At 44.0% G+C, this 25,841-nt stretch overlaps 1 protein-coding gene across 22 annotated transcripts in view; it reads left to right on the forward strand.

Annotated features, from left to right (window-relative positions):
• Positions 1-25,841, forward strand: part of MACF1 (microtubule actin crosslinking factor 1) — a 284,153-nt gene that overhangs the window by 87,536 nt on the left and 170,776 nt on the right. For all 22 annotated transcript variants that reach the window (XM_040424601.1, XM_040424619.1, XM_040424622.1 and 19 more), the window contains 25 exons: positions 567-694; positions 784-877; positions 1,666-1,820; positions 2,332-2,599; positions 9,760-9,888; positions 10,358-10,435; positions 10,523-10,684; positions 10,801-10,905; positions 10,992-11,087; positions 11,174-11,299; positions 11,408-11,560; positions 11,656-11,810; positions 11,893-12,019; positions 12,097-12,280; positions 12,367-12,530; positions 12,610-12,788; positions 14,967-15,105; positions 15,185-15,378; positions 15,467-15,629; positions 17,065-17,148; positions 17,255-17,362; positions 17,441-17,539; positions 21,733-21,870; positions 22,144-22,232; positions 24,546-24,681. In XM_040424601.1, coding sequence (XP_040280535.1) covers positions 567-694; positions 784-877; positions 1,666-1,820; positions 2,332-2,599; positions 9,760-9,888; positions 10,358-10,435; positions 10,523-10,684; positions 10,801-10,905; positions 10,992-11,087; positions 11,174-11,299; positions 11,408-11,560; positions 11,656-11,810; positions 11,893-12,019; positions 12,097-12,280; positions 12,367-12,530; positions 12,610-12,788; positions 14,967-15,105; positions 15,185-15,378; positions 15,467-15,629; positions 17,065-17,148; positions 17,255-17,362; positions 17,441-17,539; positions 21,733-21,870; positions 22,144-22,232; positions 24,546-24,681 — 3,453 coding nt within the window. The remainder of the gene's footprint in view (positions 1-566; positions 695-783; positions 878-1,665; positions 1,821-2,331; positions 2,600-9,759; positions 9,889-10,357; positions 10,436-10,522; positions 10,685-10,800; positions 10,906-10,991; positions 11,088-11,173; positions 11,300-11,407; positions 11,561-11,655; positions 11,811-11,892; positions 12,020-12,096; positions 12,281-12,366; positions 12,531-12,609; positions 12,789-14,966; positions 15,106-15,184; positions 15,379-15,466; positions 15,630-17,064; positions 17,149-17,254; positions 17,363-17,440; positions 17,540-21,732; positions 21,871-22,143; positions 22,233-24,545; positions 24,682-25,841) is intronic.

Consider the following 25,841-nt stretch of genomic DNA (forward strand, 5'->3'; position numbering starts at 1 on the left):
TTTCAGGTCATGCAAAGGGATTCATATTTGTCCCCTGTTAAAACCTTGTTCCTTTTAACCATATCATCGGATCTGGGTAAAACATTAGACCATAAATTAACTCAAAACATGAGAAAAATCTTACATTAAAGTGGTTGTTGGGGACTCATATATTGATGACCTATCCTCTGGTCACTGTCGGTCTTACTCCCGCCAACCCCCGCTACTTATTAGAAAGGGCCATGGTGCTCGATTTAGTGCTGCGGCATCATCCTAGGCCTGTCATGTCCATTTTGTTATGCTGCCATTTTGGAACTCTGTCCCATTCAAGTGAATGGCAGTACAAAGCACAGAAGTTATAAAATATATAGTGCTGTGCTTAGTAAACTGTGAAAAGGCTGCAGCGTTCACCCAAGCACTGTGGCCCCTAACAGCTGGTGGACAGGGTTTTTGGAGGACCTCATCCAATCGGATATTGGTGACTTATCCTGTGGGTAGGTCATCTATATTTGAGTCCCGGACAACCCCTTTATTGCCTGATTTATTTTGTAGTAATGGGATTTTTTATTCTGTCTTTCTGGTAAAAGCCCTGGATTGAGTTTGGTCGTATCAAACTCCCTTCATCCTTTCATCCCAATGATGTGGAGGAACAGTGGGGGAAGCTTATACTATCCATGATAGAGAGGGAGAAAGTTCTTCGGCCTGCTGTGGAGAGGTATGAGTTTCTATAGTCTTTCTTCGCAGCTTTCTTTTATGATCATTGAGTTACAATGAATGTTTTTTTTGTTTTGTTTTTTGTAACAGGCTTGAGCTGCTCTTACAAATCGCAAACAGGATACAGAATGGCTGTCTGAGCTGTGAAGAGAAGCTGACACTAGCAAGGAATACACTGCAGTCTGTAAGTGGGAATAGAAGCTGCTCAGAACTGTACATTGTATTTACTGATGACTCTAAGTAAATAGGGATGCAAAAGCTCTGCCTCTAACGCCACCAGATGTAAGGCAGATATCCTATAAGTCAATGTTCGACCCTTGAAATAGGCCTTGAGACATGACTCGAATATTAAGGCTTAATGCACACAATTAGGATTGCGTGCAAATTTTCCTGCGCGGATTTGCATGCGGAAAATCCGCACCGTAGGTCATGTACATTGTAGTCTAAGAGAATTTGAAATTCTCAATGCACACGATGCTAATTTTTTCCGTGCGGATTTTAAAATCCGCAGCATGTCAATTTATTTTATTTTTCCTGACCAGGTGTTCTTTATTAACTTGCGGAAAATTGATGCAGATTGACCGCACAGATTTGCCTGCGAACACCTGCAGATTTCAGTGCAGATTCTCCACACATGAATCCTGAACGTGTGCATGTACCCCAAAGGGAACCTGTCATCAACTAAGGCTAGGGCTACCCTGTAACACTGGTCGCGGCCAGGATCGCTGAGCAGTGGTGATCCCATAGAAATGAATGCAATGGCCAGAGCAGTTGCAATAAATCCAGCCGTGTTGGATTTCTTGCGACTGCTGTGGCGATCTCATTCATCTGTATGGGATCACCACTGCTCATCGATCCTGGCTGCGACCAGTGTCGCCGTGTAGCTCTAGCCTAAGGGCATAGTTGTATCTCCTAGTTTGAAATCAATTGAACTTTGGTTGAAATATTTTCTATTCACTTGTTTTTTATTAGGATGCAGATAATGTAGAGTGTGGGCAAAGCACTCAACAAGAGATTGAAGTGTTACAGTTCCTTCAGGAAAGTGAGAGTCTTCTCCGTCAACTGCAGGCAGATGTTCAGATTCTGAGAGATGAAAAGTACTTCCAGGTGGATGAACTTGCCTTCAGGTAAAAGTTTATAAGTGATTATATTTTTGGTTTCACAACCATTCAGTCTTTAAAATTTCAAGCTTCCTGTCCAGTTCAATTAATTATTTTGTGCAGTTTTTCTTCTCTTACTTTGTACATTGTATTTTTAGCTTGTTAATATGGGTGTTATGTTTGTGGTCACCGTGTGTGGGAGAGTGCAATTGCATAAAACTTCATTCTTATACTGTACGGAGCAGGCGCTCCATACAGTATTAGAATGTATTGGCTCCGATGAGCCGAAGTTATTGCTGCGCAAAGTCTTGTGAGACTTTGCGAACCAATAACTTTGGCTCATCGGAGCCAATACATTCTAATACTGTATGGAGCTCCTGCTCCGTACAGTATTAGAATGACGTTTTATGCGAATCGACTTCGGATGTTTTATCCGAAGTCGATTCGCTCATCCCTAGCTGCCAGTGTGCACATAGCCTTAGGAGATAAAAAATAAATAAAAATAATCTGATTTATTTAATTTAATTTACCAATTTAGAGTTCTGCGGATTCAGGATGAGCTTCTGACACTGAGACTGGAATACTCCAACCTGTACAGGAAAGGGAACTTCATTGGCTCAGACCTACAAACCTCTGTGTCTCTGAACACATCTCACCCGCAAGGTTTTCACACATCAGCTACTTCTTCCATGTCTTGGTTTCGGAAACCAATGAGTCGGTCAGAGCTGCTTGCTCTGTCCTCATCAGAAGATGAAGGCAGCCTCAGATTTGTTTATGAGCTCCTTGCCTGGGTGGAAGAAATGCAGGTGAGGTAACTGGTCTGTAGGTAAAATAAAAGTCATACTAATCACATTATTTCCAGTTAATTTATTGACTCATTAATTTCAGTGATTGATGGCATTCTCTGTGTGAATGTGTATACAGATAGCTGTCAGTCACTCATAGTTGTACACAAGAAGGTGTTATCAGTGATTGATAGCTTTCTCTGTGTAAGTGTGTATACAGAGATAGCTGTCAGTCACTGATAGTTGTGCTTAGGGTCAGTTCTAAGTATAGAAAGAGCAGTGGTTTAAATGTATAAATGACAAGTTTTTCTGAATCTTTTTTTAACAAAACTATACACAATCTGCCCCGCTCTGCTGCCTGCAGATTGTACTGCATTTCATGGTGACCGGATCAAAGGATCCTAAGACCAGGATCAAAGCTTTTTGCCTCATGGCTTTGTTCCTCTGTAAAAGCAGCAAGTGTTGCCTGTGACCTGTAATAATCTATCGACTCAATTATGAAATGTTTATTGAAATCTGGATTGCAGAGGTTTTTGGTCTCTTTACTATTGATGATTTTGTAAAAATATGTGCATGTAGATATAGGCATAAGTGACATCTTGAACTTTTATTTTTCTGAGGTGCTGTGCGTAGGCTCTGCTTGAATCTTTTAGCTACAAACATGAATTTAAAGAGCATCTGTCAGTAGATTTGTACTAATGAAACTGTCTGACCTGTTGCATGTGATGTTGTAAGCTGAAGGCATCAGTGTTGGTCCCATGTTCATATGTGTCGGCATTGCTGAGAAAAATGATGTTTTAATGAGACTCTAGGAGCAGCGGGAGCGTTGTCATTACTCCTAGAGCATGATTGACAGAGCCAGGCAGTGAAAACGTGATCGCACCTGCCATGGGATGTGGTAGTTTCAGAGAGAGCAGGGCCTTTAGGTGTAATGACAATGTCCCCATTGCTCCTAGCTCATTTGCATATATGGAAACTCATTTTCTCCTAGAGGCTCATTTGCATATATTAAAACATGATTTTTGTCAGCAATGCAGGCACATATGAACACGGGACCAACTCAGATGCCTTCAGCTGCCAGGCGCACATTCAACAGGTCAGCCAGTTTCATAGGTGCAAATCTGCTGACTGATGCACTTTAACACATGTTTCTCGCACATTCCATTGGGGGACACAGACCATGGGTATAGCCTAGGTCATTACTAGGAGGAGACACTATGCAAATAGAAAAATAAAGCTCCTCCTCCCTGGGCTATACCCCCATGTTCCACCGGAAGGACCCCAGTTCTTGCTTAGTGTCGGATAAGGAGGATGACATTCTCTCTACTCCCGTTTATTTATTTTTTCTGCAGTGGACGCAGGGTCGCAATTCTGCTTCCCTGGTCTCTTGGTGGAGCAAGCGCCGGGGTCGAATTGACGTCCCCGGCTACCTCCCACCCTCCCCCAGAAGTTAAGTGGAACTGGGCTCGATCTGCAGCTCCGGTGGCCTACCAGATTCGGGGTCACCTTCCTGCCCTCCTCCAGATCACTGCCACTCCTTGTGCCAGCTGACTGAGAGGTGACCTCCGCTGGTGTGGATTTGAGGGCAAAGACTACAGGACGCAGATAAGTACACTGCCTCCCCTGTCTCCCGGTGTGACGCTAGGGCCGCTTGGTGGGGGGTTTGAAGGGGGAGAGGATACTTGTCTGGGGCATTGCTACTTAAGCGGCAACTTCCCGGCCTCCCTCGGCGGTGTCTAGGGGGCGGACCCTCCTACCCTTCCGGCAGCCACGTCTTCTTATTTTCATATTTTCCGCGCGCGCGGGTTTCGCGCCTCCTGGCGCGATTTGTGGGCGGCGCTCTGTCTTCTGCTACTTCTGGCTCAGCCCTCTAGGCTGCTCCCGGCTCCACTCTGTCCCGGTTGCGTGCTGCAGGAACGGTAGGAGACCCTCGCCCCTTCCATTGCTGGATTACCGCCATCATGCCTAAACCTGGGGCCTCACAAAAATCCAAGTCGGCCCCTCTGGCCCCACTGGGGCTATGTAAATTTTGCGGCTTGCCACTTTCTGTCTCTGGGTCCTGTGACTCTTGCCTTGCCCCTGGACAGGATCATCCTCTCCTCCCTCCTCCCCTTCCTCCCCCTCTCACTCAGCCCAGTCCTCCCTCCACCCACGGAACCCGCTTGGGCCTCTGCCATTTCTAGGGCGGCCGCTGACTTAGCCCAAGTCTCTCGGGCCGCCATGGCCTTCATGGAGCACATGGCGTCTACAGATCCTGCGGCTACCACCATACCGCTTCCCAGTGGTTCCCACAGGGGACGCTCAACCACTAAGAGGCAGCGTACACAGCAGCATCCTTCTTTGGATGATTCTGCTATCCCTCCTCGCCGAGAGGCCCATTCAGACACTTCCCCTCCTTGTAGAGATCATAGATCGGAAGGGGAAAGATCCAGTTCTGATGAGGACACAGAGCTGGAGCCCTCGCCCAAGCTGTCCACTATGGTGGCAGACTTGGTGGCGGCGGTCCGGGATACTTTCGATATCCAGGGGGAATCTCCTTCCGCTGGTAGCCAGGAATTCCCTCTTTTCCACTCGAGGAAACCTCAAACGGTTGTATTCCCCATACATGGCGAGTTCGACAAGGTCCTCTCTAAGGCCTGGGACTGCCCGAATCATCGTTTTTCTGCTACGAAACGTATGGATACTCTTTATCCATTTCCTGCAGAAAATGTGCAGCAGTGGTCTTCTCCTCCTAAGGTTGACCCGCCGGTGGCCAGATTAGCTAAGAACACGGCCATTCCTGTCTTGGACGGTTCGTCTCTACGGGATGCAGTGGACAGGCATTTGGATTCTCTGTCCAAAGCCATTTTCACTCTGGTAGGCACTGGCCTGCGGCCCGCTTTCGCCTCGGCCTGGGTATCCAGAGCGCTTTCCGTATGGTTGCAGCGCCACCATCAGGACCTGGCGGAGCAGGATGCCTCTGCGGACACCTTGAATTTTGTCCTCCAGATGTCGCAGGCGACGAAGTTTCTCTGCGAAGCTTCCTTTGATGTTAGCATTCTCTTTGCGCGGATCTCGGCCCTTTCGGTCACACAGCGTAGAGAAGTCTGGTTGAAGGTTTGGGATGCTGACGCTTCCTCTAAGCGTTCCCTCACTAACCTCCCCTTTTCGGGTTCCAGGCTTTTTGGTGCCAAGCTGGGCGAGATCATCCCGGCCGCGACGGGGGCAAGAGTACCAACCTGCCCCAATCTAGATCCAAGCGCACCTTTTGGAGGTCGGTCCTCCGGTTCTAGGAACCAGTCCTTTCGTCGCTTCTCCTCTTCCAGATCTGCGGCGGCCCCCTTCCCGGGTGGCTCTCAAGACTCCCATAAGGAACCTGCCTTTAAGCCCCAGCCTTCCTGGCACCCGCGGCCACAGTCAGCTCGCCCGGCTGCTCCCAAGCAGTCTTCCGCCTGAAGGGGCGCCCCCACCTCTTACGGTGGGGGGCCGATTGCTCTCCTTTCAACAGGTTTGGAGAGATCATATCCAGGACGCCTGGTCCCTGGAAATTGTAACATCTGGTTACAAGATAGAATTCGCTTCCAGGCCTCTGGACCGTTTCTTCTCTTCTCGGGTTCCGGGGGATTCGGTCCGGGCTTCGGCTCTTTTGCAGGCGGTCTCTTCCCTTTTCGACAGGGGAGTGATTGGAGGAGCAAGGTGCAGGTTTCTACTCCAACCTATTCGTGGTGCCAAAGAAGGAGGGATCGGTGCGGCCTGTTCTAGATCTAAAGCTGTTAAACAGGTCTCTGCGGGTCCGGAGGTTCCGGATGGAGTCCCTCCGATCCGTTATTGCTTCTCTTCTTCCAGGGGAATTCCTTGCGTCGGTGGACATACAAGACACCTATTTGCATGTCACTATAGCAGAATCTCACCACCGGTTTCTGCGCTTCGCTGTCGGAGGGCAGCATTACCAGTTTGTCGCCCTGCCCTTTGGGCTAGCTACGGCCCCTCAGATATTCACGAAGATCTCGGCGCCGCTCTTGGCGCTCCTCCATACCAGGGGCATATCTCTGTTGCCCTACCTGGACGACATACTGATAAAGGCTTCCTCCCTTCCCCTGGCCAGGGACAGCGTCCGGATCACTGTTCAGACTCTGGAGCAGTTTGGCTGGCTGATCAATGTCCAGAAGTCATCTCTTCTCCCCTCACAGAGGTTGACCTTCCTAGGGATGGTTCTGGGCACCACGGCAGCTCAGATATTCCTGCCGAATTCCAAGTCCTCTCGAATTCAGGAGTCGGTATCTCTCCTACTGCGCTCTCGACGACTCTCTATCCGGGAGTGCATGAGGGTTCTGGGGCTGATGGTGGCCTCCTTCGAGGCCGTCCCCTATGCCCAGTTTCACACTCGGCCTCTACAGCGGGCGATTCTGTCCTTTTGGGACAGGACGTCGCACGTTCTGGCCTCTCGAGTCCGTCTGCCTCCTCGGGTACGGGCGGACCTCTTGTGGTGGCTTTCCCCCCAAAACTTGATTTCAGGGAGGTCCTTTCTTCCGATCTCCTGGACGGTCGTCACCACAGACGCCAGCCTCCTAGGTTGGGGTGGTGTTCTACAGACCCGGACGGTGCAGGGGCTTTGGTCGGCGGCGGAGGCCCGACTTCCGATCAACGTGCTGGAGCTCAGAGCGATTTTCCTCTCCCTTTCTCACTGGACTCATCTCCTGGCAGGTCTCCCGGTAAGGGTCCAGTCAGACAATGCCACCGCCGTGGCTTACGTCAACCACCAGGGCGGGACCCGCAGCCGGACGGTGATACAGGAGGCGGAGAGGATCCTCCAGTGGTCGGAGACTCATGTTCCAGTACTGTCGGCAGTGTACATCCCAGGGATCGACAATTGGAAGGCAGACTTTCTCAGCCGCAACGCGGTGGATCCAGGAGAGTGGTCCTTAAATCCGGAAGTTTTCGAGGACATCTGTCGCCGGTGGGGCCGCCCGGATGGCGTCTAGGCTCAACAACAGGGTTCCCACGTTTCTGATCCGTGCTCGCGACCCGGAGGCGTACAGGGTGGACGTGCTGGTGTCTCTGTGGCGAGGCTTCCCTCTCCTTTATGTCTTTCCACCTCTGCCTCTACTACAGAAGGTCCTGCGCAAGATCACGTTGGAAGGGATTCCGACCATTCTCATCGCCCCCGATTGGCCGCGCCTGGTTCTCGGACGTCACTCGGATGCTGGCAGACGTGCCGTGGCCTCTTCCTCTCAGGGAGGACCTACTGTCTCAAGGACCGCTTTTCCACCAGAATTTACGGTCACTGCGTTTAACGGCGTGGCTGTTGAGACCGCCATCCTGAAGAAGAGGGGCTTCTCGGACTCTGTGGTGAAGACCATGATCAAGGCCAGAAAACCAGTTTCATCCCGGATGTACTATCGTACCTGGAAGGCCTTTCTGCCCTGTTTCTCGGTTCCGGTGGTCCTCTACTTTCTCCAGTCGGGTCTTGAGATGGGAATGTCCTTGAGCTCTCTGAAGGGTCATGTCTCTGCTCTGGCCATTTTCTTTCAGCGATCCCTGGCTCTGCTCGTTCCAGTGAGGACCTTCCTAAAAGGGGTGGCGCATTCGGTCCCTCCGTATGTTCCTCCCCTGCCCCCCTGGGACTTGAACTTGGTTCTGTCTTTCCTCCAGGTGGCTCCCTTTGAACCTTTGAGGGAGGTTTCTTTGAATCTTCTCACCTGGAAGGTGGTCTTTTTGGTGGCGATCACCTCGATCAGGAGGGTATCGGAGCTGGCTGCGCTTTCCTGTAGGGAGCCCTTTTTGGTCTTCCATCAGGATAAGGCGGTGCTGCGCCCGGTCCCTTCATTTTTGCCCAAGGTGGTCTCCGCCTTTCACCTTAATGAAGATATAGTCCTGCCCTCTTTTTGTCCATCTCCGGCGAACCGCAAGGAGCGCGCTCTCCATTCCCTGGACGTTGTCCGGGCTCTGCGTGTATACCTGTCGGTGACTGCCTCTTTCCGCCGTACGGATTCCCTTTTCGTGATTCCGGAAGGGCCTCGTAAAGGTCTGGAGGCTTCCAAGGTCTCGGTAGCCCGATGGATTTGGTCGGCTATTGCCATGGCTTATCTTGCCCGTGGCAGGGTTCCCCCAGCCGGGGTTACAGCGCACTCCACCAGGGCCTCCTGGGCTAGGCGTAATCGCGCCTCGGCATCTCAACTTTGTAAGGCGGCCACTTGGTCTTCCTTGCATACCTTTACAAAGTTTTACCAGTTGTACTCTTTGGCATCGGCTGATGCTGTCCTTGGGCGCAAGATATTGCAGGCGGTGGTTCCTGTTTGACCACTGAGCGTTTTCTCCTGGAGGTGCCAGTTTTTTCCCACCCCATGGACTGCTCTAGGACGTCCCATGGTCTGTGTCCCCCAATGAAATGTGCGAGAAAAGTAGATTTTTTTTTTTGTAAAACTCACCTGTAAAATCTTTTTCTCGTCTTTTCCATTTGGGGACACAGCTCCCTCCCATTCTTACCTGTTGTAGGAAGGGTTGGTTTAGTTCTTCGGGTCCGTGGCGGTATTCCGTTGTTCTGGTCTCTATAGCTTTGGTCGCCTTCTCCTACTGCTTTTGCACGCACTGGGGTCCTTCCGGTGGAACATGGGGGTATAGCCCAGGGAGGAGGAGCTTTCTTTTTCTATTTGCATAGTGTCTCCTCCTAGTAATGACCTAGGCTATACCCATGGTCTGTGTCCCCCAATGGAAAAGACGAGAAAAAGATTTTACAGGTGAGTTTCACAAAAAATCTCCTTTTTATAAAATTCAAAAGTGTGAAAACTGATCTTGTTGCCAGAACTTAACTTATATTTCTTTAACTGCACTGGAAAAACAAAAGCTTCACTGTGAATGGTTGATATGGGCAACATCACCATATTCTCTTTTTTACAGTTTAGATAAATTAGGCCCAATGTTTACTGTAATAGTAAAGTGCATGCGGCAGTGCTTTCATATTCTTACCATAATTACATACTCGGTGAGGAATAATTCCATCAGTAGAAAGCTTACAGAATAAAATATTTCCGGAGTTTTTGTTAGAACTGGAGATACCTGGGTAGATGTTTTCCCGGACATCACTAGGGTGGCCGATTATATCTCCCCAGTTTGTAACTGCTTCTTACAGGTACTATAGATTGTAGAATGAGGCTTTAAATGAAATAATTTTTTCTAAAAGACTTGTCTTTTTTTTTCTTTAGTTAAAACTGGAACGTGCAGAATGGGGCAGCGATCTTCCAAGTGTGGAGACTCAACTGGAAAATCAACGCCAAGTACACACCAGCGTGGAGGAGTTGTCCTCAAGTTTGCGAGAGGCAAGGAGTTATGAGGTGGGTGTGTGTAACTGTACTGCATTCATATCCCACACATATATGTAATTACATGGAGTCAAGTCATTATTAAAGCTTTGTATGTATAGGGTCATCTTGTCAATTATTGGAGTTTCTGCCTACGCGTCTTTCATGTGAAAAAAAATACATAGGATGTTTTTTGACCAAGTTAGGCCTCATGCACACGGCCGTGTTCTGCGGTCGAGAGTGGTCCGTGGTAACACTGCCTGGATTCCTGTTGAGAGCAGGAGCGCATGGCACTATACGAGTGTATTACTGTAGTGCAGCGGCGGCATGAAGCGCACGCCGTCATAGCAACTAATGATGCCGCACGCTCCTGCTCGCAACAGGAATCCAGGCCGTGTTACCACGGACTGCTCTCGGCCGCATTCATGAGGCCTAATATGAAGAAACGGAAATGTCAGTTTAAGTTACTTTTAAAATGTCTTTAAATCTTGTTTCATTTCAGGTTAAAATGTCTCCTAATTTTCGCAGCAGCTATAGAGAGACTTTAAACAAGCTGGAAATACAGTACTGCAAACTAAGGGTAAGGAGATAGTTAGTTAGTGCAAAACTATGAATATATGTTTTTACAGCTTCTGAAATGACTACATTTTACTACTGTTCTGTGTAGGAAACTTCAAGCTTCCGATTGCGCCACTTAGAGAGCCTTCATAACTTTGTGTCTCGAGCTACAGCACAGATCATCTGGTTGAATGAGAAGGAAGAGGATGAGCTTGCTTATGATTGGAGTGATAGAAATTCCAGCATGGAGATGAAGAAGGATTCCTTTTCTGTAAGTATAGCATTATCCTTAGGGAATTGATGGTCATAAGATGAGTTGTTTTACATTGATGTACGCATGATGATCACATTGTCAGATCAGCTGAGTTTTATTCTCCTTTTCTCCAGGAACTTAAACTGGAACTAGACCAGAAGCATGATGTCATTCAGTCCTTGCAGGAAACAGCTGAATTGTTGTCACTAGAAAACCATCCAGCAAAACAAACCGTAGAGGTATGAGGAGAGCTTACATCAATAGTTATATGTAGACCATACATAATGTGTACTTATCTATTCTCTAATTTCTTTTTTCATTTTAGGCATATAGTGCTGCGGTTGTCTCTCAATGGCAATGGGTACAACAATTATATCTTTGTGTAGATCAGCATTTAAAGGAAAATTCGGCATATTTCAAAGTACGTTAATTGTCTTTTCTATGCCAAGTACATTTATTTTTTATTTTTTTATTTTTCAAAGCTAATCTTTCATTGTTATCCAATAGTTCTTCAGTGATGTACGGGAATCAGAAGTTTATCTGAAAAATCTCCAGGAGTCAATTAAAAGGAAATATTCGTCTGACCGCAATACTAGTATGAACCGATTGGAAGACATGCTGCAGGACTCCATGGTTAGACAGAATTCATATCACTTCCTTTTTCAGTTTTTAGCTTTTTAAATATTCTCTTGCCCATCTGCATATGTTTTTTAACATCTCAGCCTTCATTTTTTTTGTTAGGAAGAGAAGGAACAGCTCATCCAATCCAGAAGTACAGTGGCTAGCTTGGTAGGGAGATCCAGGAACATTGTACAGCTTAAGCCCAGAAATCCAGAATATAGTCTAAGTGGAACACTGCCCATCAGAGCGATATGTGATTACCGGCAAATTGAGGTAGGAGCTGTGAAAGTTCCAGGAAACCTTTTCCTCTTGCAAAGCTTAGCGGAGATTTACTTTTTCTAGCATTGATAACTTTTTCTGCTTAACAGATGACTATATGTACAAATGAAGAATGTGTACTTGAAGATAACTCTCATAGAACAAAGTGGAAAGTGATAAGCACAACTGGAAATGAGGCGATGGTACCGTCAGTGTGCTTTCTCATCCCTCCACCTAATAAAGAAGCAATAGATATGGCTGTCAGGTGATTATTCTGTTTAAAAAGCTGATGTCACAGCTACTGAAAACATGGATCCTTTCATCTGTTAACACTTGAACTTTTGCAGGGTGGAACAGCTTTACCAGAAAGTGATGGCGCTTTGGCATCAGTTACACGTAAATACTAAGAGTTTGATTTCTTGGCATTTCCTACGCAAAGATGTTGACATAGTGCAGGGATGGAACATGGACAAGGTGAGATGTCCATGATAAATTAAAGTATAATAATATATATCTACTGAAAGCTCCTCTTATTAGATCTATGTCTTCAGCTTAGGGTTATGCCTCTGGCAGAACGTCTGCAGACTCTATCCAGTCTCGAATCACACCTGGATGATTTCTTGGAAGATAGCAAAGACTCACAGATATTCTCATCTACTGATCGCCTCAACATGGAGCAAGAAGTAGAGACCTGTAAAGAGCAAAGCAGGAAGCTGGTGGACCTAATTGAGGCTGGTGAGAAATTCGACCAATATAGAGAAGCACTAGTAGCTTTTAATCAGACATGAGGTAACCGTTTTTATGTTTTCCAACCTTTTCAGAAGATAAAGATGAGTCTTTAGCACAAACTTATTTATCAGAACTTCACAACATTCGTCTGCACTTGGAAGAATGTGAACAGAGGCTAGTGAGGAAGTTACAGAGTCCTTCAGGCTATGATGGAGAAGCTGTACATGAAAATGCCATCAGGATATGTGAACAAGAGGTTTGCACATGTACAAATTGGTTAGTTTCATAGTGATTCCTGGACTTTTTACTTAATTTCTTCTCATTCTGTATTTTAGAGAATGCAGGAGGAACTAAAGAGATTAAAATCAGAACTGTCAATGGTATCAGAGCGCTGTGACCATTTCTTGCATATGTCTCCATCTGGCTCCAGTACTCCAAATGTTCGCTCAAAGCTGGACCTCGTAGTTGGGAAGATGGATCAGGTCTATGGCTTGTCGTCTGTATTTTTGGAAAAGTAAGTGGTTGTCACTAAATAACCCAAATATCTTTTGTTGTTTGGTTTTGCCTAATGTACTGACATGCTTAACGGCCCTTTACACTGGCCGAGAATCATCTAGATCATCGCTAATGACTGTTCATAGTAATTCTTGTTAGCGTTGATCTGGTGGTGTAACGATCGTTCCTAGAGTAATTGGATCGTTTGTGTGAACACAAAAATCCTTGTTTCTTGGTGGCAGATTGTGCTGTGTAAACCTGATCTGCTGCCGTGAAGAATCAGTATGGAGAAGAGCGATGGCATTAGTGATCGCTCCTCCCCATACGCTGAACTGTTTCCTCCTCTAGCGACCAGATTGTTGGGAGGGAGCGCTGCTGGTACATCATCCCGTTTAAAGGGACCTTTACTTACATTTCCTGAGCTATTGTTTTCTCTACTGCTTGTGATTTTTCATGTTTCCTAATTCCCTGTCTTCCAGTTGAATGTCATTCCTTTTCCATCTTTAGCTGCTTAAATTTTACACAGCATTTTTCAGAAGTATCGTTCATCTTTTGAATATTTAGTTTCTCAAAAAGATACACATTTTTTCCTTTTTCAGAATAGATCTTTATGGATTTGATCTGATCTTCAGACAGCCTGTTATCAAACTGGAGGAGCTGAACATTATTGACAGTGTGTTACCAAAGATCCAGTAGAGCTTATTTATTCATTTAAACCTTTGCTCATTCTAGGCTTAGGAGTCCACTGGGCGGTCCTACTCTGTGACCGTTAGGCCTCTTTCAGACGAGCGTGACTTATTAGCTACGGATGTGTTCAGGGTGCGTTCAGTGAAACTCGCGCCATTTTGCAAGCAAGTTCAGTCAGTTTTGTCTGCGATTGCGTTCAGTTGTTCAGTTTTTTTCTGCGCGGGTGCAATGCGGTTTGATGCGTTTTTCACACACGTGATAAAAAACAGAAGGTTTACAAACAACATCTCTTAGCAACCATCATAAAAAAACGCATTGCATCCGTACTTGCTTGCGGATGCAATGCGTTTTTTTTTTACTGAAGCCCTATTCACTTCTATGGGGTTAGGGCTGCGTGAAAAATGAAGAATATAGAACATGCTGTGATTCTCACGCAAAGCAGAACTGATGCGTGAAAAAAAAAAAACAAAAGCACCGTGCGGGTGCTATGTGTTCACGTCACGCATTGCACCCGCGTGGAAAACTCGCTCGTATGAAAGGGGCCTTGGCTATCTCTGTACGCACAGTCATGCAGGGAAGGCTGGCAATCACTGAACTCCTAAGCTCAGAATTAGCAGAGATTTTCATGAATCTTTTCTAACAAGGCTATATCTCAGTCTGCTCAACTCCTGCTCCATTTGCTCCATTTGTATTGTAAGAAGAGGGGTATCTACCACAGAACCCAGCAGTGGGGTATCTACCACAGAACCCCTGTATTATATGTTTTGTATTGTTGATGCATCCTTTGGTGTATATTTTATTGCATATCTTATAAAGGTTATTTTTTAATAAGGATATTTCCCCACACTTTATTTGGTGGGCCTCTGGCAGCTTTGAATCTTGAAATATCAGTGAGACTTTTGTCACTATTAGTCCCACTCAGGTACTATTGTAAGAAGCATTAACATAGACTTTTAAGGGGGTTGTCCGGTTATTTAATATTGATGATCTATTCCTAGTATAGGTCGGCAATATGTGATCGGTGGGATTTCCGGCACCCCCACCGATCAGCTATTTTAGGAGCACTGCAGCCTCTTACTAGGCCATTGACGTCATGTTCCTTGGTCACATGGTCTAGACGGAGCTAGGTAGTCCTATTCCAGTGAGTGTGGCTAAGCTGCAATACCAAGCACATCCACTGTCCAGTGAATGGCGCTGTGCTTGGTAAGCTCTGAGAAGTCTTCAGCGCACACTGGAGTGCCACAGTCTCTTCAAATAACTGATTAGCAAGGGTGCCGGGAGTTGGACTCCTACTGATCAGATATTGATCCAAACTGTACTTAACATTTCACTCGTGCACTTGAGAACCTTTGCCTTCACTATTTTGGGGTACTGTTACATGAGATAGAAGTGGTGAAGTATAATGTATTGAGACCTTACACTAAAGCACTATTTAATGCATTGCTTATACTGTTTGAGTAAGCTTTTATTATGTGGGGAATAATGGCTTGAACTGTTGTTTTAATCTTAGACTGAAGACAGTAGATGTGGTTATACGGAGTCTACAGGGTGCAGAAGCCGTTGTTAAAGGATTTGAAACCCGGCTTAGTCAGGAAGATACTATTGCTGCAGATCCAGTTGCTATTCAGTGTCAACAGGACTTATTACAGGTTGGTGCATTACTACCTTCATTGTGGAGCATGCTGGTATTTAAAATGGCATTGATAGTATTCACCTGATGTTTTACAGCAATGGCTGAATGAAGCAATAGAGAAAGGCAATGTGATTTCTGCTCTGGAGGAGGATGTCGCAAAATCAAAGGAAGTAAGAGATCGCTTAAATCGGAGGACTCAAGAACGCAGTCTTGATGTAGAGCAATATCAAGAGAAGACGGCTAAGCTTCGGGAGCGGTGGAGTGGCGTGCACACTCAACTGGAAACACGGTTTGTGCCTTCTTTTTTCCTTTCAGCTAGCTTTTCAAAGTCAGATTTCTGCTTATCTTTTTACTTAACCTGTTTCTTTTATTGACAGGCAATCCGAATTGGCCACAATAAGAGATGTATTAAAGAGCTACAGGGGGCACCATGATGGTTTAATCCAGTGGATAGAGGCAACAAAGTCACAGCAGGAAATGATGAAACCTGGACAGTCAGAAGACAGGAAAGTCTTGTCCGAGCAGCTTAATGAACAAACGGTAAGGTTTGACAAAATTAGATTTTGCACCAAGTAGGTGTGTACAAAATCACATTCTAATATGTTGAGTAATGTACGAATCTCTGTACAGTGGTATACCGTACATTTTTCAGTGTATAAATGTCACATGCAATCCATACGGGAGTGCACCCTGTGTGATAACAGAAGCTCAGGTGCAGAAATAACTACACTAGAGCACACCAACACTGGGTGCATTAACCATACATAATTTGTACATAGACCCACCATATATAAGGTGGCATACCATTTCACTATGTGGGTATGCCCATAACCCAGCAACCAACTCAAAAATATATTATAAAAATCTGATGCATAGTAATCCAACCACGCCACTGTTTTGTAAAACAGGAAAAATCATCTTATTCAGTAACATGCAAAACATTGTCAAATATGGTGTCAAAATACAACCACACAATGCAGTTGGTGCAATAAGTATAACACAAATACAGGGTAGCCCACGAAAAAGTAGCCCGCCTCCAATATCTCCAAATAAAACTGCGTAATAGTTAATCTGTCATAGTTGCCCATAGCAACCAATCAGAGCTCAGCTTTCAGTTCCTACAGGGCTCTGAAAAAATGAAAGCTGGGATCTGGTTGCTATTAGGCAGTTTGATTTGCAGATCTTGCTTACGAAAAAGTAGCCCGTGTCCAATATCTGCAAATCAAACTGCCAAATAGTAAATCTCTTGGTTGTCCATAGCAACAAATCAGAGCCCAGCTTTCATTTTTTCAGAGCCCTGTAGGAACTGAAAGCTGAGCTCTGATTGGTTGCTATGCGCTACTAGGACAGAGTTACTATTACGCAGTTTGATTTGGAGATATTGGAGACAGGCTACTTTTTCGTGGGCCACCCTGTATATCAGGTCTCCTCACTCTTAAAGGAGGTTATCCAATACTATAAACTACCCCCTTATATGCCGGGCCCCTCACAGGAAATATACTTACCCCGCTCCTGGTCCCAGCACCACCGCTGCTGCTTCTCTCCATCCAGCCAATCGCAATCCCCGCCTGCACCCTTTTAAGAGTTTGCAGTGGTAGTACAGTGTAATTACAACTACTCGTCCCATTCACTTGATTACACTGCACCACCGCAGCAAGGGAGACGGCGTGCAGCTAAATATTGAAGAGGATGCAGCGCCCGCACGAGCACCATGACCCCTTCATACAGCTGATTGGTGGGGGAGCTGCAAGTCAGATCCCCTGCCGATCTGATATTGATGGTCTGTCCTGAGGATAGGTCATCAACATTACACCACGGCACAACTCCATTAAATATATTGTATGTGGCACAGATCTGGAAAATAAATTGTGCTGGTGTGCATTTTCGTGTTGCACAGTGTACACTTTATATATAGATGGCTTCTTTTTCCTGTACATACTTTAGCCTCAAACATTTTTTTTAAATTATTTTTTAGGCACTGGTGGCTGAAATAGAGCGGAATCAGCCTCGTCTAGATGAATGTCAGGCCCTTTCCCAGCAGTACTCTGTGTCTGTGAAGGTTAGTGCTATGAAGTGCATTCTACCTCAGTGTCTATTTAATATTTTTGTTTCTACACAATCATGGTTTATTAAAAAAAAAAAATTGGAAAAATTATTTTTTCAAGGATTATGAACTGCAGTTGATGACATACAAGGCCTTTGTAGATTCGCATCAGAAGTCACCACTAAAGCGGAGAAGAATGCCTTCTACCTCAGATGTTATAACACAAGAGGTAAGGCGATATATATTTTTCTATCAGTTTGTATGCTGTTTATGTGCAACATATACTGAAGTTGTTCCCTTTCTTCAGTTTATGGATCTCCGCACTCGTTACACTGCTTTGGTGACTTTAACTACACAGCATGTCAAGTACATCAGTGACGCCCTACGAAGACTTGAAGAAGAAGAGGTAGCGTTTTTTAGATATGGGATGTATGCAAATCAACCTGCAGTAATCATTACATCTATTTTTCTTGTGCTAATGGCTAATTACATAAAGGCTCCTTTTACACTGCCCGACTATAGTGTTCATATGAAAGCTTTTTAGCCATAATTGGCCTGTTTACCCCTTAGTGACTAACCATACTACTTTTTACGGAGGCAGCGGGGAGCGAGGGCCCGGCTCTCACATGAGAGCCCGGCTCTCACATGAGAGCCCCGGCCCTGCTCTAGCAGCCCAGACTGGCAGGAGTGCCGATCCGGGCTGTTTAACAGTTTACATGCCGCTGGAAATGGCGCCCGCCGCATGTAAAATGCTGACAGAGGGAGTGGACTCCCTCTGTCTCCCATCGGCAAACCGCAAATGCGTTTGCGGGGTGCCGATGTGTGTGAAGGCTGGCTGGGGTCTCGTGTAGGCCCCAGACCAGCCTTGACTAATTTCCAGCAGGCTGCGCATCTCTGGCGTAGCCTGCTGGTTAATATCAGAATAGCACTGATATTAAAATACAATGCACTAAAGGCATAATGCATTGCATTTTAAAATCAATCAGAATGTTGTCTGTTATAGTCCCCTTGTGGGACTATTGTGGTAAAAAAAAAAATGATTAATTCAATAAAAAAAATCCCATAAAAAAATTATGCTTTTTTGGGAAAAAATTGCAAAAAAAAATAAAATCCCATAAAAAATAAAATCTTCCCCCCCATATGTATAGCTTCATCCGTAATGACCCGGACTACATAAATGTCATGTAAATTATTCCCTACGGTGAACGTCGCAAAAAAAGAAGACAGAACTGCTAATTTATTCTTAGTTGCCACCGAAAAAACGTAATAACAAGCGATCAAAAAGTGCCATTTACTTCACAATGATACCAATGAAAAATACAAGTCGTCCTGCAAAAATCAAGCCCTCACACAACTCCATAGAAAGGAAAATAAAAAAGTTATGAGTCTTGGGAAGTGGCAATGCAAAAAATGTTTTTTCTTTAAAAAGGGGTTTTATTGCAAAAAAGTAGTAAAACAGAAAAAAAAAACTATATGTATTTGGTATCACTGTAATCGTAGTGATCCAGAGAATAAAGATATTATGTTACCGAAAAATGAACGCCATAAAATTTATAACGTAAAAACGCAGTGGCAGTATTGCGGTTTTTCCCATCTCCCTCCCAGAAAGAGTTAATAAAAGTTAATCAGAAAGTTATGTGTACCCCAAAATGGTGCCATTAAAAGCTACAACTTGTCCCACAAACAACAAGCCCCCATAAAGCTATATAGACGGAAAAATAAAAAAGTTATAGCTCTTGGAACGCGACGATGAAAAAAGGAAGAAAAAAGCTTGGTCAGTAAGGCCCAAAACAGGCTGGTCACTAAGGGGTTAAAGGTTCCTCTGAGCATAATAATCATTCATCGGGTAACGCTACTTTCACACTGGCGTTTTGGCTTTCCGTTTCTGAGATCCATCATCCATCACTGTGTCAAAAAAGCAATTTTTTGTCACCTTACATCACAAAAAGTGTAATACCAAGCGATCAGAAAGTCATATGCACCCTAAAATAGTACCAATCAAACCGGCATCTCATGCCGAAATAAATGAGCCTCTACATAAGACAGTATCCCCAAAAAAACTAAAACAAACTATGGCTTGGAGAATATGGAGACACAAAAAAAGAAAAAATGCTTTATTAGGTAAAACTGAAACAAACAACCAAAAAAGTAGTCATATTTGGTATTGTCACGTCAGTAACAACCTGCTCTAAAAAAATAGAACATGATCTAACCTGTCAGATGAACACTGTAAAAACGGTGCCCAAACAGCTATTTTTTGTTACCTTACCTCACAAAAAGTGTAATATAGAGCAACCAAAAAATACCCTAAAATAGTACCAACAAAACTGCCACGTTATCACATAGTTTCCAAAATGGGGTAACTTTTTTGGAGTTTCTACTATAGGGGTGCAAGAGGGGGTCTTCAAATGTGACATGGCAACTTAAAATTATCCCAGTGAAATCTGCCCTCCAAAAATCACATGGCGGTCCTTTCCTTCTGCGCCCTGCCGTGTGCCCGTAAAGCAGTTTTGCGATCATAAATGGGGTGTTTCTGTAAACTACAGAATCAGGGTAGTAAATATTGAGTTTTGTTTGGCTGTTAACCCTTGCTTTGTTAGCGGAAAAAATGGGTTAAAATCTGCCAAAAAAGTGAAATTCTGAAATTTCATCTACATATTCCTTTAATTCTTGTGGAACACCTAAAGGGTTAACAAAGTTTATAAAATCTATTTTGATTACCTTGAAAGGGGTAGTTTCTAAAATCTGGCCATTTATAGGTGGTTTCTATTATGTAAGCCTCACAAAGTAACTTCAGACCTGAACTGGTCCATTAAAATTGGGTTTTGGAAATTCTCTTAAAAAAGCTTCTAAGCCTCCTAACGTTCCAGAAAAAGAAAATGTCATTTACAAAATGATCCAAACATGAAGTAGACATATGGGAAATGTAAAGTAATAACTATTTTATGAGGTATCACTATCTGTTTTAAAGGCAGAGAAATAGAAATTTAGAAAATTGCAAATTTTTCCAAATTTTTGGTTAGTTTGTTATATATTTTTTTTTATAAATAAAAATAAATATTTTGACTCAAATTTACCACTGTCATGAAGTACAATATGTGACTAGAAAACAATTTCAGAATGGCCTGGATAAGTAAAAGCGTTTTAAAGTTGTCACCACATAAATTGGCACATGTCAGATTTAAAAAAAAATGGCCTATTCCTTAAGGTGAAAAATGGCAGGGTTCTGAAGGGGTTAAACTTAATATTTTGGTGTTAGTGTTTTTTTTAATTTTTTTTTTTATTTAATAACTATTAAATGGCAAATCCCGGTATCTAATCGATTCGTGTACAAAAGTATTGATTGGGTATCGATATTTTGATTCCCGGTGCAACCCTAGGTTGTACCAATGGTTACATGACCAAATCAATGTAACCCTATGCTGTTAGCATACCTGAAATGAAGAATAGAGGGTTCGGCTGCTGAACATAATGCCACCCACACCATAATCATTGGGGGTAGGACTGGTGGACATTCCCTTGTGAAGACTTCATCATGGCATTGCCCACTTGGTCTCCAGACTGATCTATGGCTATCATTGCGTCCAAGACAAAGGTTTGCTGTACACTAGAGATCAGCAACCTCTGGCAGCTTTTTGGAAAATATAACTCCCAGAATGCTTCATTCAATTCTATTGGAGATAAAATAACTGGCAAACATGTTTGCATGCTGGGAGTTGTAGTTTCAGAGCAGTTGGAATAACAAAGGTTGCTGATCCCTACTGTTCACTATGATGGCCTTTGCGTGTGGTGTGTGAGGTCAATGGAGCACTTGTAGGTGGACGAATTCCTTGTAGCGCAAACGCATTTTGATGGTCTATATAGACATTGTTTGCTGCCCTAGGCTTGGGATGTGAGGTCCAATTTCACTTGTAATACAGAATGGATCACTACGCAACATTCTTCTAATGAGACGATCTATCCATGCAGAAGTTCGCCTCTGTGCTCCTCTTGCTGTCCTTCCAGTTCATCATTATTCTCTCAACCACTGGGACACGCAACGTTGACCAGTGCTGACATCTCGGCCTAGGCACATAACAATATGCCAGAGTGATAAATCAAGGATTCTCAGTTTGTGGGAAGTGGTGATGACTGGCACATCGATAGATAGGAGGCATCGCACAATAATCTCACACGGCTTAATAAGATTTTTTAAGGTTTTATGTGGCTAAAAAACTTTGCTTTCAATCTGTCTCTTATACTTTTCCCACATGCCGCATATGGGAGCTAGGTGCTTGAAAATGTGATAATTTGCAGATCTTAGCGACACCAGCTACTTTCTGGATTTGCGTAACATTACGGCTTGTCCTTCTTTGTGTTGCAATTTCAATGTGGAGGAGTGTAATAACGTGTTTATAGTACTTTCTTTGATTTGTAATGTTCGATTCCAACTTCAAAAGTTTAATTGATAGTGCCACAATGAGTAATGACTTTCAAATTAAGATGATAATTACTCATTTTTGGAAAAGTTTTGTATTTTTGTAGCACCTATGTATAACAGGATAATATTTTTCTTTCATATAATGCCATATTTGTTGGATATTTTTTGCATCCCTGTAGAAAGTCCTTGAAGAAGAGAAAGAAAAGCATGTTGAGGATCTGAAACAACTGTCTAGTTGGGTTTCTAGCCTGTCTCATATGGTGTCATCGCGTGGAGGGAACAGTGCTGATCTGAAAAAGTCAATTTCCGAGAAAAAGGTATGCAGTTACTTGGCTTGCACGTTGTTGTGATCATTTCTGCAGTTGTTCTTTATGATGTATAAAAGATCTTGCTGTAACCGGTTATAGTTTAAACCTTTAAAGCTCTTTGTGTATGTAAATTGTGAAAATATTAATTGCACCATTCCACGTTTGCAAGCAAACGACCTACCTACTTTCTTTGCGGTCCCTTTCTTCTTTTGAGAACCTTGTTGAATTCTGCTTGAATAGTCTTATATAAACAAAGACACATTTGTCATTTTTTCCTCTTAGGCACTAAGTGAAGAGCTTCTCTCAAAGAAAGATGAAGTTTCGGAAGCTATTAAGTCTATGCAGATCTTCCTGGCCAAGAACAGTGATAAGTGGGTGCCACTGGTTATATGTCAAGATGTTTGCTTTGTAGAATGTAGACGTGATGCACACAAGCATGGAAACACTTTGAGTAAAGGTTTAATGACCAGATCTGATCGTGTTTTAGTGCTAAATATAAAGCTCTCGTGGTGGAATTAGCGTGAATTATGCATAAAGATGACAGATGAATGGAACTATAATGATGCCTGGCACTAAAACTTTTTAGTGTTCCTCCATGAATATCTGATCATTAAACATTTTCCAAAGTTTTAAAGCAACTATCATTTCATCTAAATGTCTGTAAAGAAACAATGATGAGGTTTCTTTACTGTAAGACTACTTTCACACTAGCGTTAGGTTTGTCCGGCAGGGGAACAGCCTGCTGAATCTGTACTAACGCTGGCACACATGTCCGGCCTGGCCCCATACAATATAATTATAGTGAATGGGGCCGGCCCGGACTTCCGGCAGCACACGCATGCAAGCGTTAGTACGGATCCGACCGAGACTATGGAACTCTCTGCCTGAGGAGTTGGTGATGGTGAACTTACTAAAAGAGTTCAAGAGGGGCCTGGATGTATTTCTGGAGTGTAATAATATTACAGGCTATAGCTACTAGAGAGGGGTCGTTGATCCAGGGAGATATTCTGATTGCCTGATTGGAGTCGGGAAGGAATTTTTTACCCTAAAGGGAACCTGTCACCAGGATTTTGGGTATAGAGCTGAGGACATGGATTGCTAGATTGCCGCTAGCACATCCACAATATCCAGTCCCCATAGCTCTCTGTGCTTTAATTGTGTAAAAATACAGATTTTATAGATATGTAAATGAACCTTAAATGAGTCCTGTCTCCTCCATGCTTTAGAGATGAGTCCAGCGTTCTCTGACTCTGAGCCCAGACACGCCCACTGTGAAGAAGCTCAGCACCGCCCCAAGAATCTCCTCCTTGCTCCCCGACGTCACAAAGCTAGAGCACCGTAATCTCGCAATGTGCGAGCTAGCGCATGCGCAGTTCGTTCCCTGAGGCTGATGCCAGCACAGGGAAGGAACACTATGCCGACACTGCGCATGCGCTAGCTCGCGCATCTCGAGATTTCGGCGCTCTAGCTTTGTGACGTCGGGGAGCAAGGAGGAGATTCAGAGTATGCAGGGCAGTGCTGGGCTCCTTCACAGTCGCCGTGGCTGGGCTCTGGAAACGTTAGTAGCCTCATTTACATCTAAAACGTTTTTTTGACACAATAAAAGCACACAGAGCTATGGGGACTGGGTATTGCGGATGTGCTAGCGGCCATCTAGCAGCCCATGTCCTCAGCTCTATACTCAAAATCCCGGTGACAGGTTCCCTTTAAATTGATGAAAATTGGCTTCTACCTCACAGGGGTTTTTTGCCTTCCTCTGGATCAACTTTGCAGGATAACAGGCTGAACTGGATGGAAGTATGTATTTTTATAGCCTTATAAACTATGAGGGAGATTTATCAAACTGGTGTAAAGTAGAACTGGCCTAGATGCCCATAGCAACCAATCAGATGCCACCTTTCATTTTTCACAGCTTCTTTAGAAAATGAAAGGTGGAATCTGATTGGTTGCTATGGGAAACTAAGCTAGTTGTACTTAACACCATCTCCCCCTATGTTACTGTGTTACTAGGATGGTGTGCAAGGGTATAATATTTGCTACCATGTAGAACAGGCGTCAGCAACCTTCAGCGCTCCAGCTCTCTTTTATTAAATTGGTTATCTGGCTATTTTATTTTAATCTCATCTCACCCACAGTGGCGAATCTTATAAGAATTGCATAGTGATTAATTATTTTTACTTCACCGAGTGAGCCTTGTGCTCCACACCCTTCATGGATCAAACTCCGTGCAAAGAACACGTGATCCTAGCCTGGTTTCAACCCATAATGTTAGCTGGTTGCAACCCTATACATTGTGGTTTGAAACCGGGCTAGGACCATGTGCCCTGTGTACGGCATGTGATCCCGAAAACTGCATGCAGCATAATGAGATCGGGGAGCACAACACTCTCCCTGTAAAGTTAGAAAAAAAAATGTATCATCATGTATTTCTTGTAAGACTTGCCACTGTGAGTGAGATGAAAAAAAAAATAACAGGATAACTCCTTGAAGTGGTGAACACTTTCAAACATTTTATTGAATTTGATATTTTTCCAAACCATGCTAAACTATGGCTCAGTCAGTAGTTTTATCACATTGAACTTGGGATTGACTAACTTTTTACAAAGCCATAGGAATAGGTGGGGAAATCTTAACATTTGTGGCCAGATTTAGTTGATTAATCTCCATTCTCTTTGTTCCAATAGGTTGTCCCCTGAGGAGAAAGTGGAGATCTCTTCTCAGATCCAGGAGCTGAAGGACACCTATAATAAACTCTGTGAAGAGTCTGATAACCAGATACAAGTGCTTCATACTGAGCTTGCTCGGGAGGCCGAACAAAAGGTATTAAATACGACATCCCATTTTCCGTATGTTCACATATGTAGTAATGTGTGTGTAATGTTAATAGTATGTAGAGTCATTTATTGCCATCCTCATATGTATTTCACAAATAGGTGGATTAGTTATTATATTTTAAAGGGCACCTATTATTTTAACCCTCTTCTCACATGTCACCGTGTAATGTCAGAGGTTTTGATTAGTGGGGTCCAGGTACTGAGATCCCTACCGATTGCTTGAACACAGGGGCAGAAGTGCTGTGCTGACCTCTGAGCCCTGTTAGCGAGTAGTGTATGGATTCATAGATGTCGGAACACTTCTGCCTCTTTGTTTTAGCAGTAGTTGGGGTTCTCAGCCCCGGACCCCCACTTATCAGAACTTCATACATTTGACTACGACGTGGGGACTTGTTAAAACAATAGGCAACTCTTTAAGCTTTTAATGTTGTCTTGGGAGGAGAGAGATCTATATTATGTGGCTTGTGTAAACGACTTCCTCAATTATATTCCTTAGTAGTTTGTAACCTTTCCAGCCACTTTAAGGATTAAGGTGCATTGGATGAAACATCAATAATTAGCTCCCCTTATACGTCAACGTAATACGAGGTTTGTATTTGGAGCCGTACAATTCCTGCTAAAATAATAGATTACTGCCCGGCATCCCATAGCAAGAAGTCTTGTGCTGAGATGCTGCCTTTCTCTTCTCAAATGCATCCATTTAGTTTAATTGAGTATTTTGATTAGATGAAGTTACCAACAGGATAGTGGTGACTATTAGATCAGCAGGGGTCTGACTGCTGGGTCTCCCCCCTAGAAAATGGGGGGCCTGTACCCCCAAAATGAATTGAGCAGTACATCGAGCAAGCACACTGCTGTTCCATTCATTTTCTATGGGACTGCTGGAGATATCCGAGTACAGCACTTGGCTATTTCTGGCAGTCCCATGGAGATGAATAGAGAGCATTGTACATGCTTGACCTATTGCTCCATTCATTATGGGTATACAGGGCCCTCTTTCTCATGATCAGTCATCTGGACTGCAACCAATCTAATATAACTTCATCTAACCAAAATATTACCCCATGTCATTTTGTGCTGCGCTTTATGTGAGTATTCTGTCATTAGCACATCCTAACCACATTTGTCTGTGCTGTTGTATTGTGT

Source organism: Bufo bufo, chromosome 3, assembly GCF_905171765.1.
Source record: "Bufo bufo chromosome 3, aBufBuf1.1, whole genome shotgun sequence".
NCBI classification, from domain to species: domain Eukaryota; kingdom Metazoa; phylum Chordata; class Amphibia; order Anura; family Bufonidae; genus Bufo; species Bufo bufo.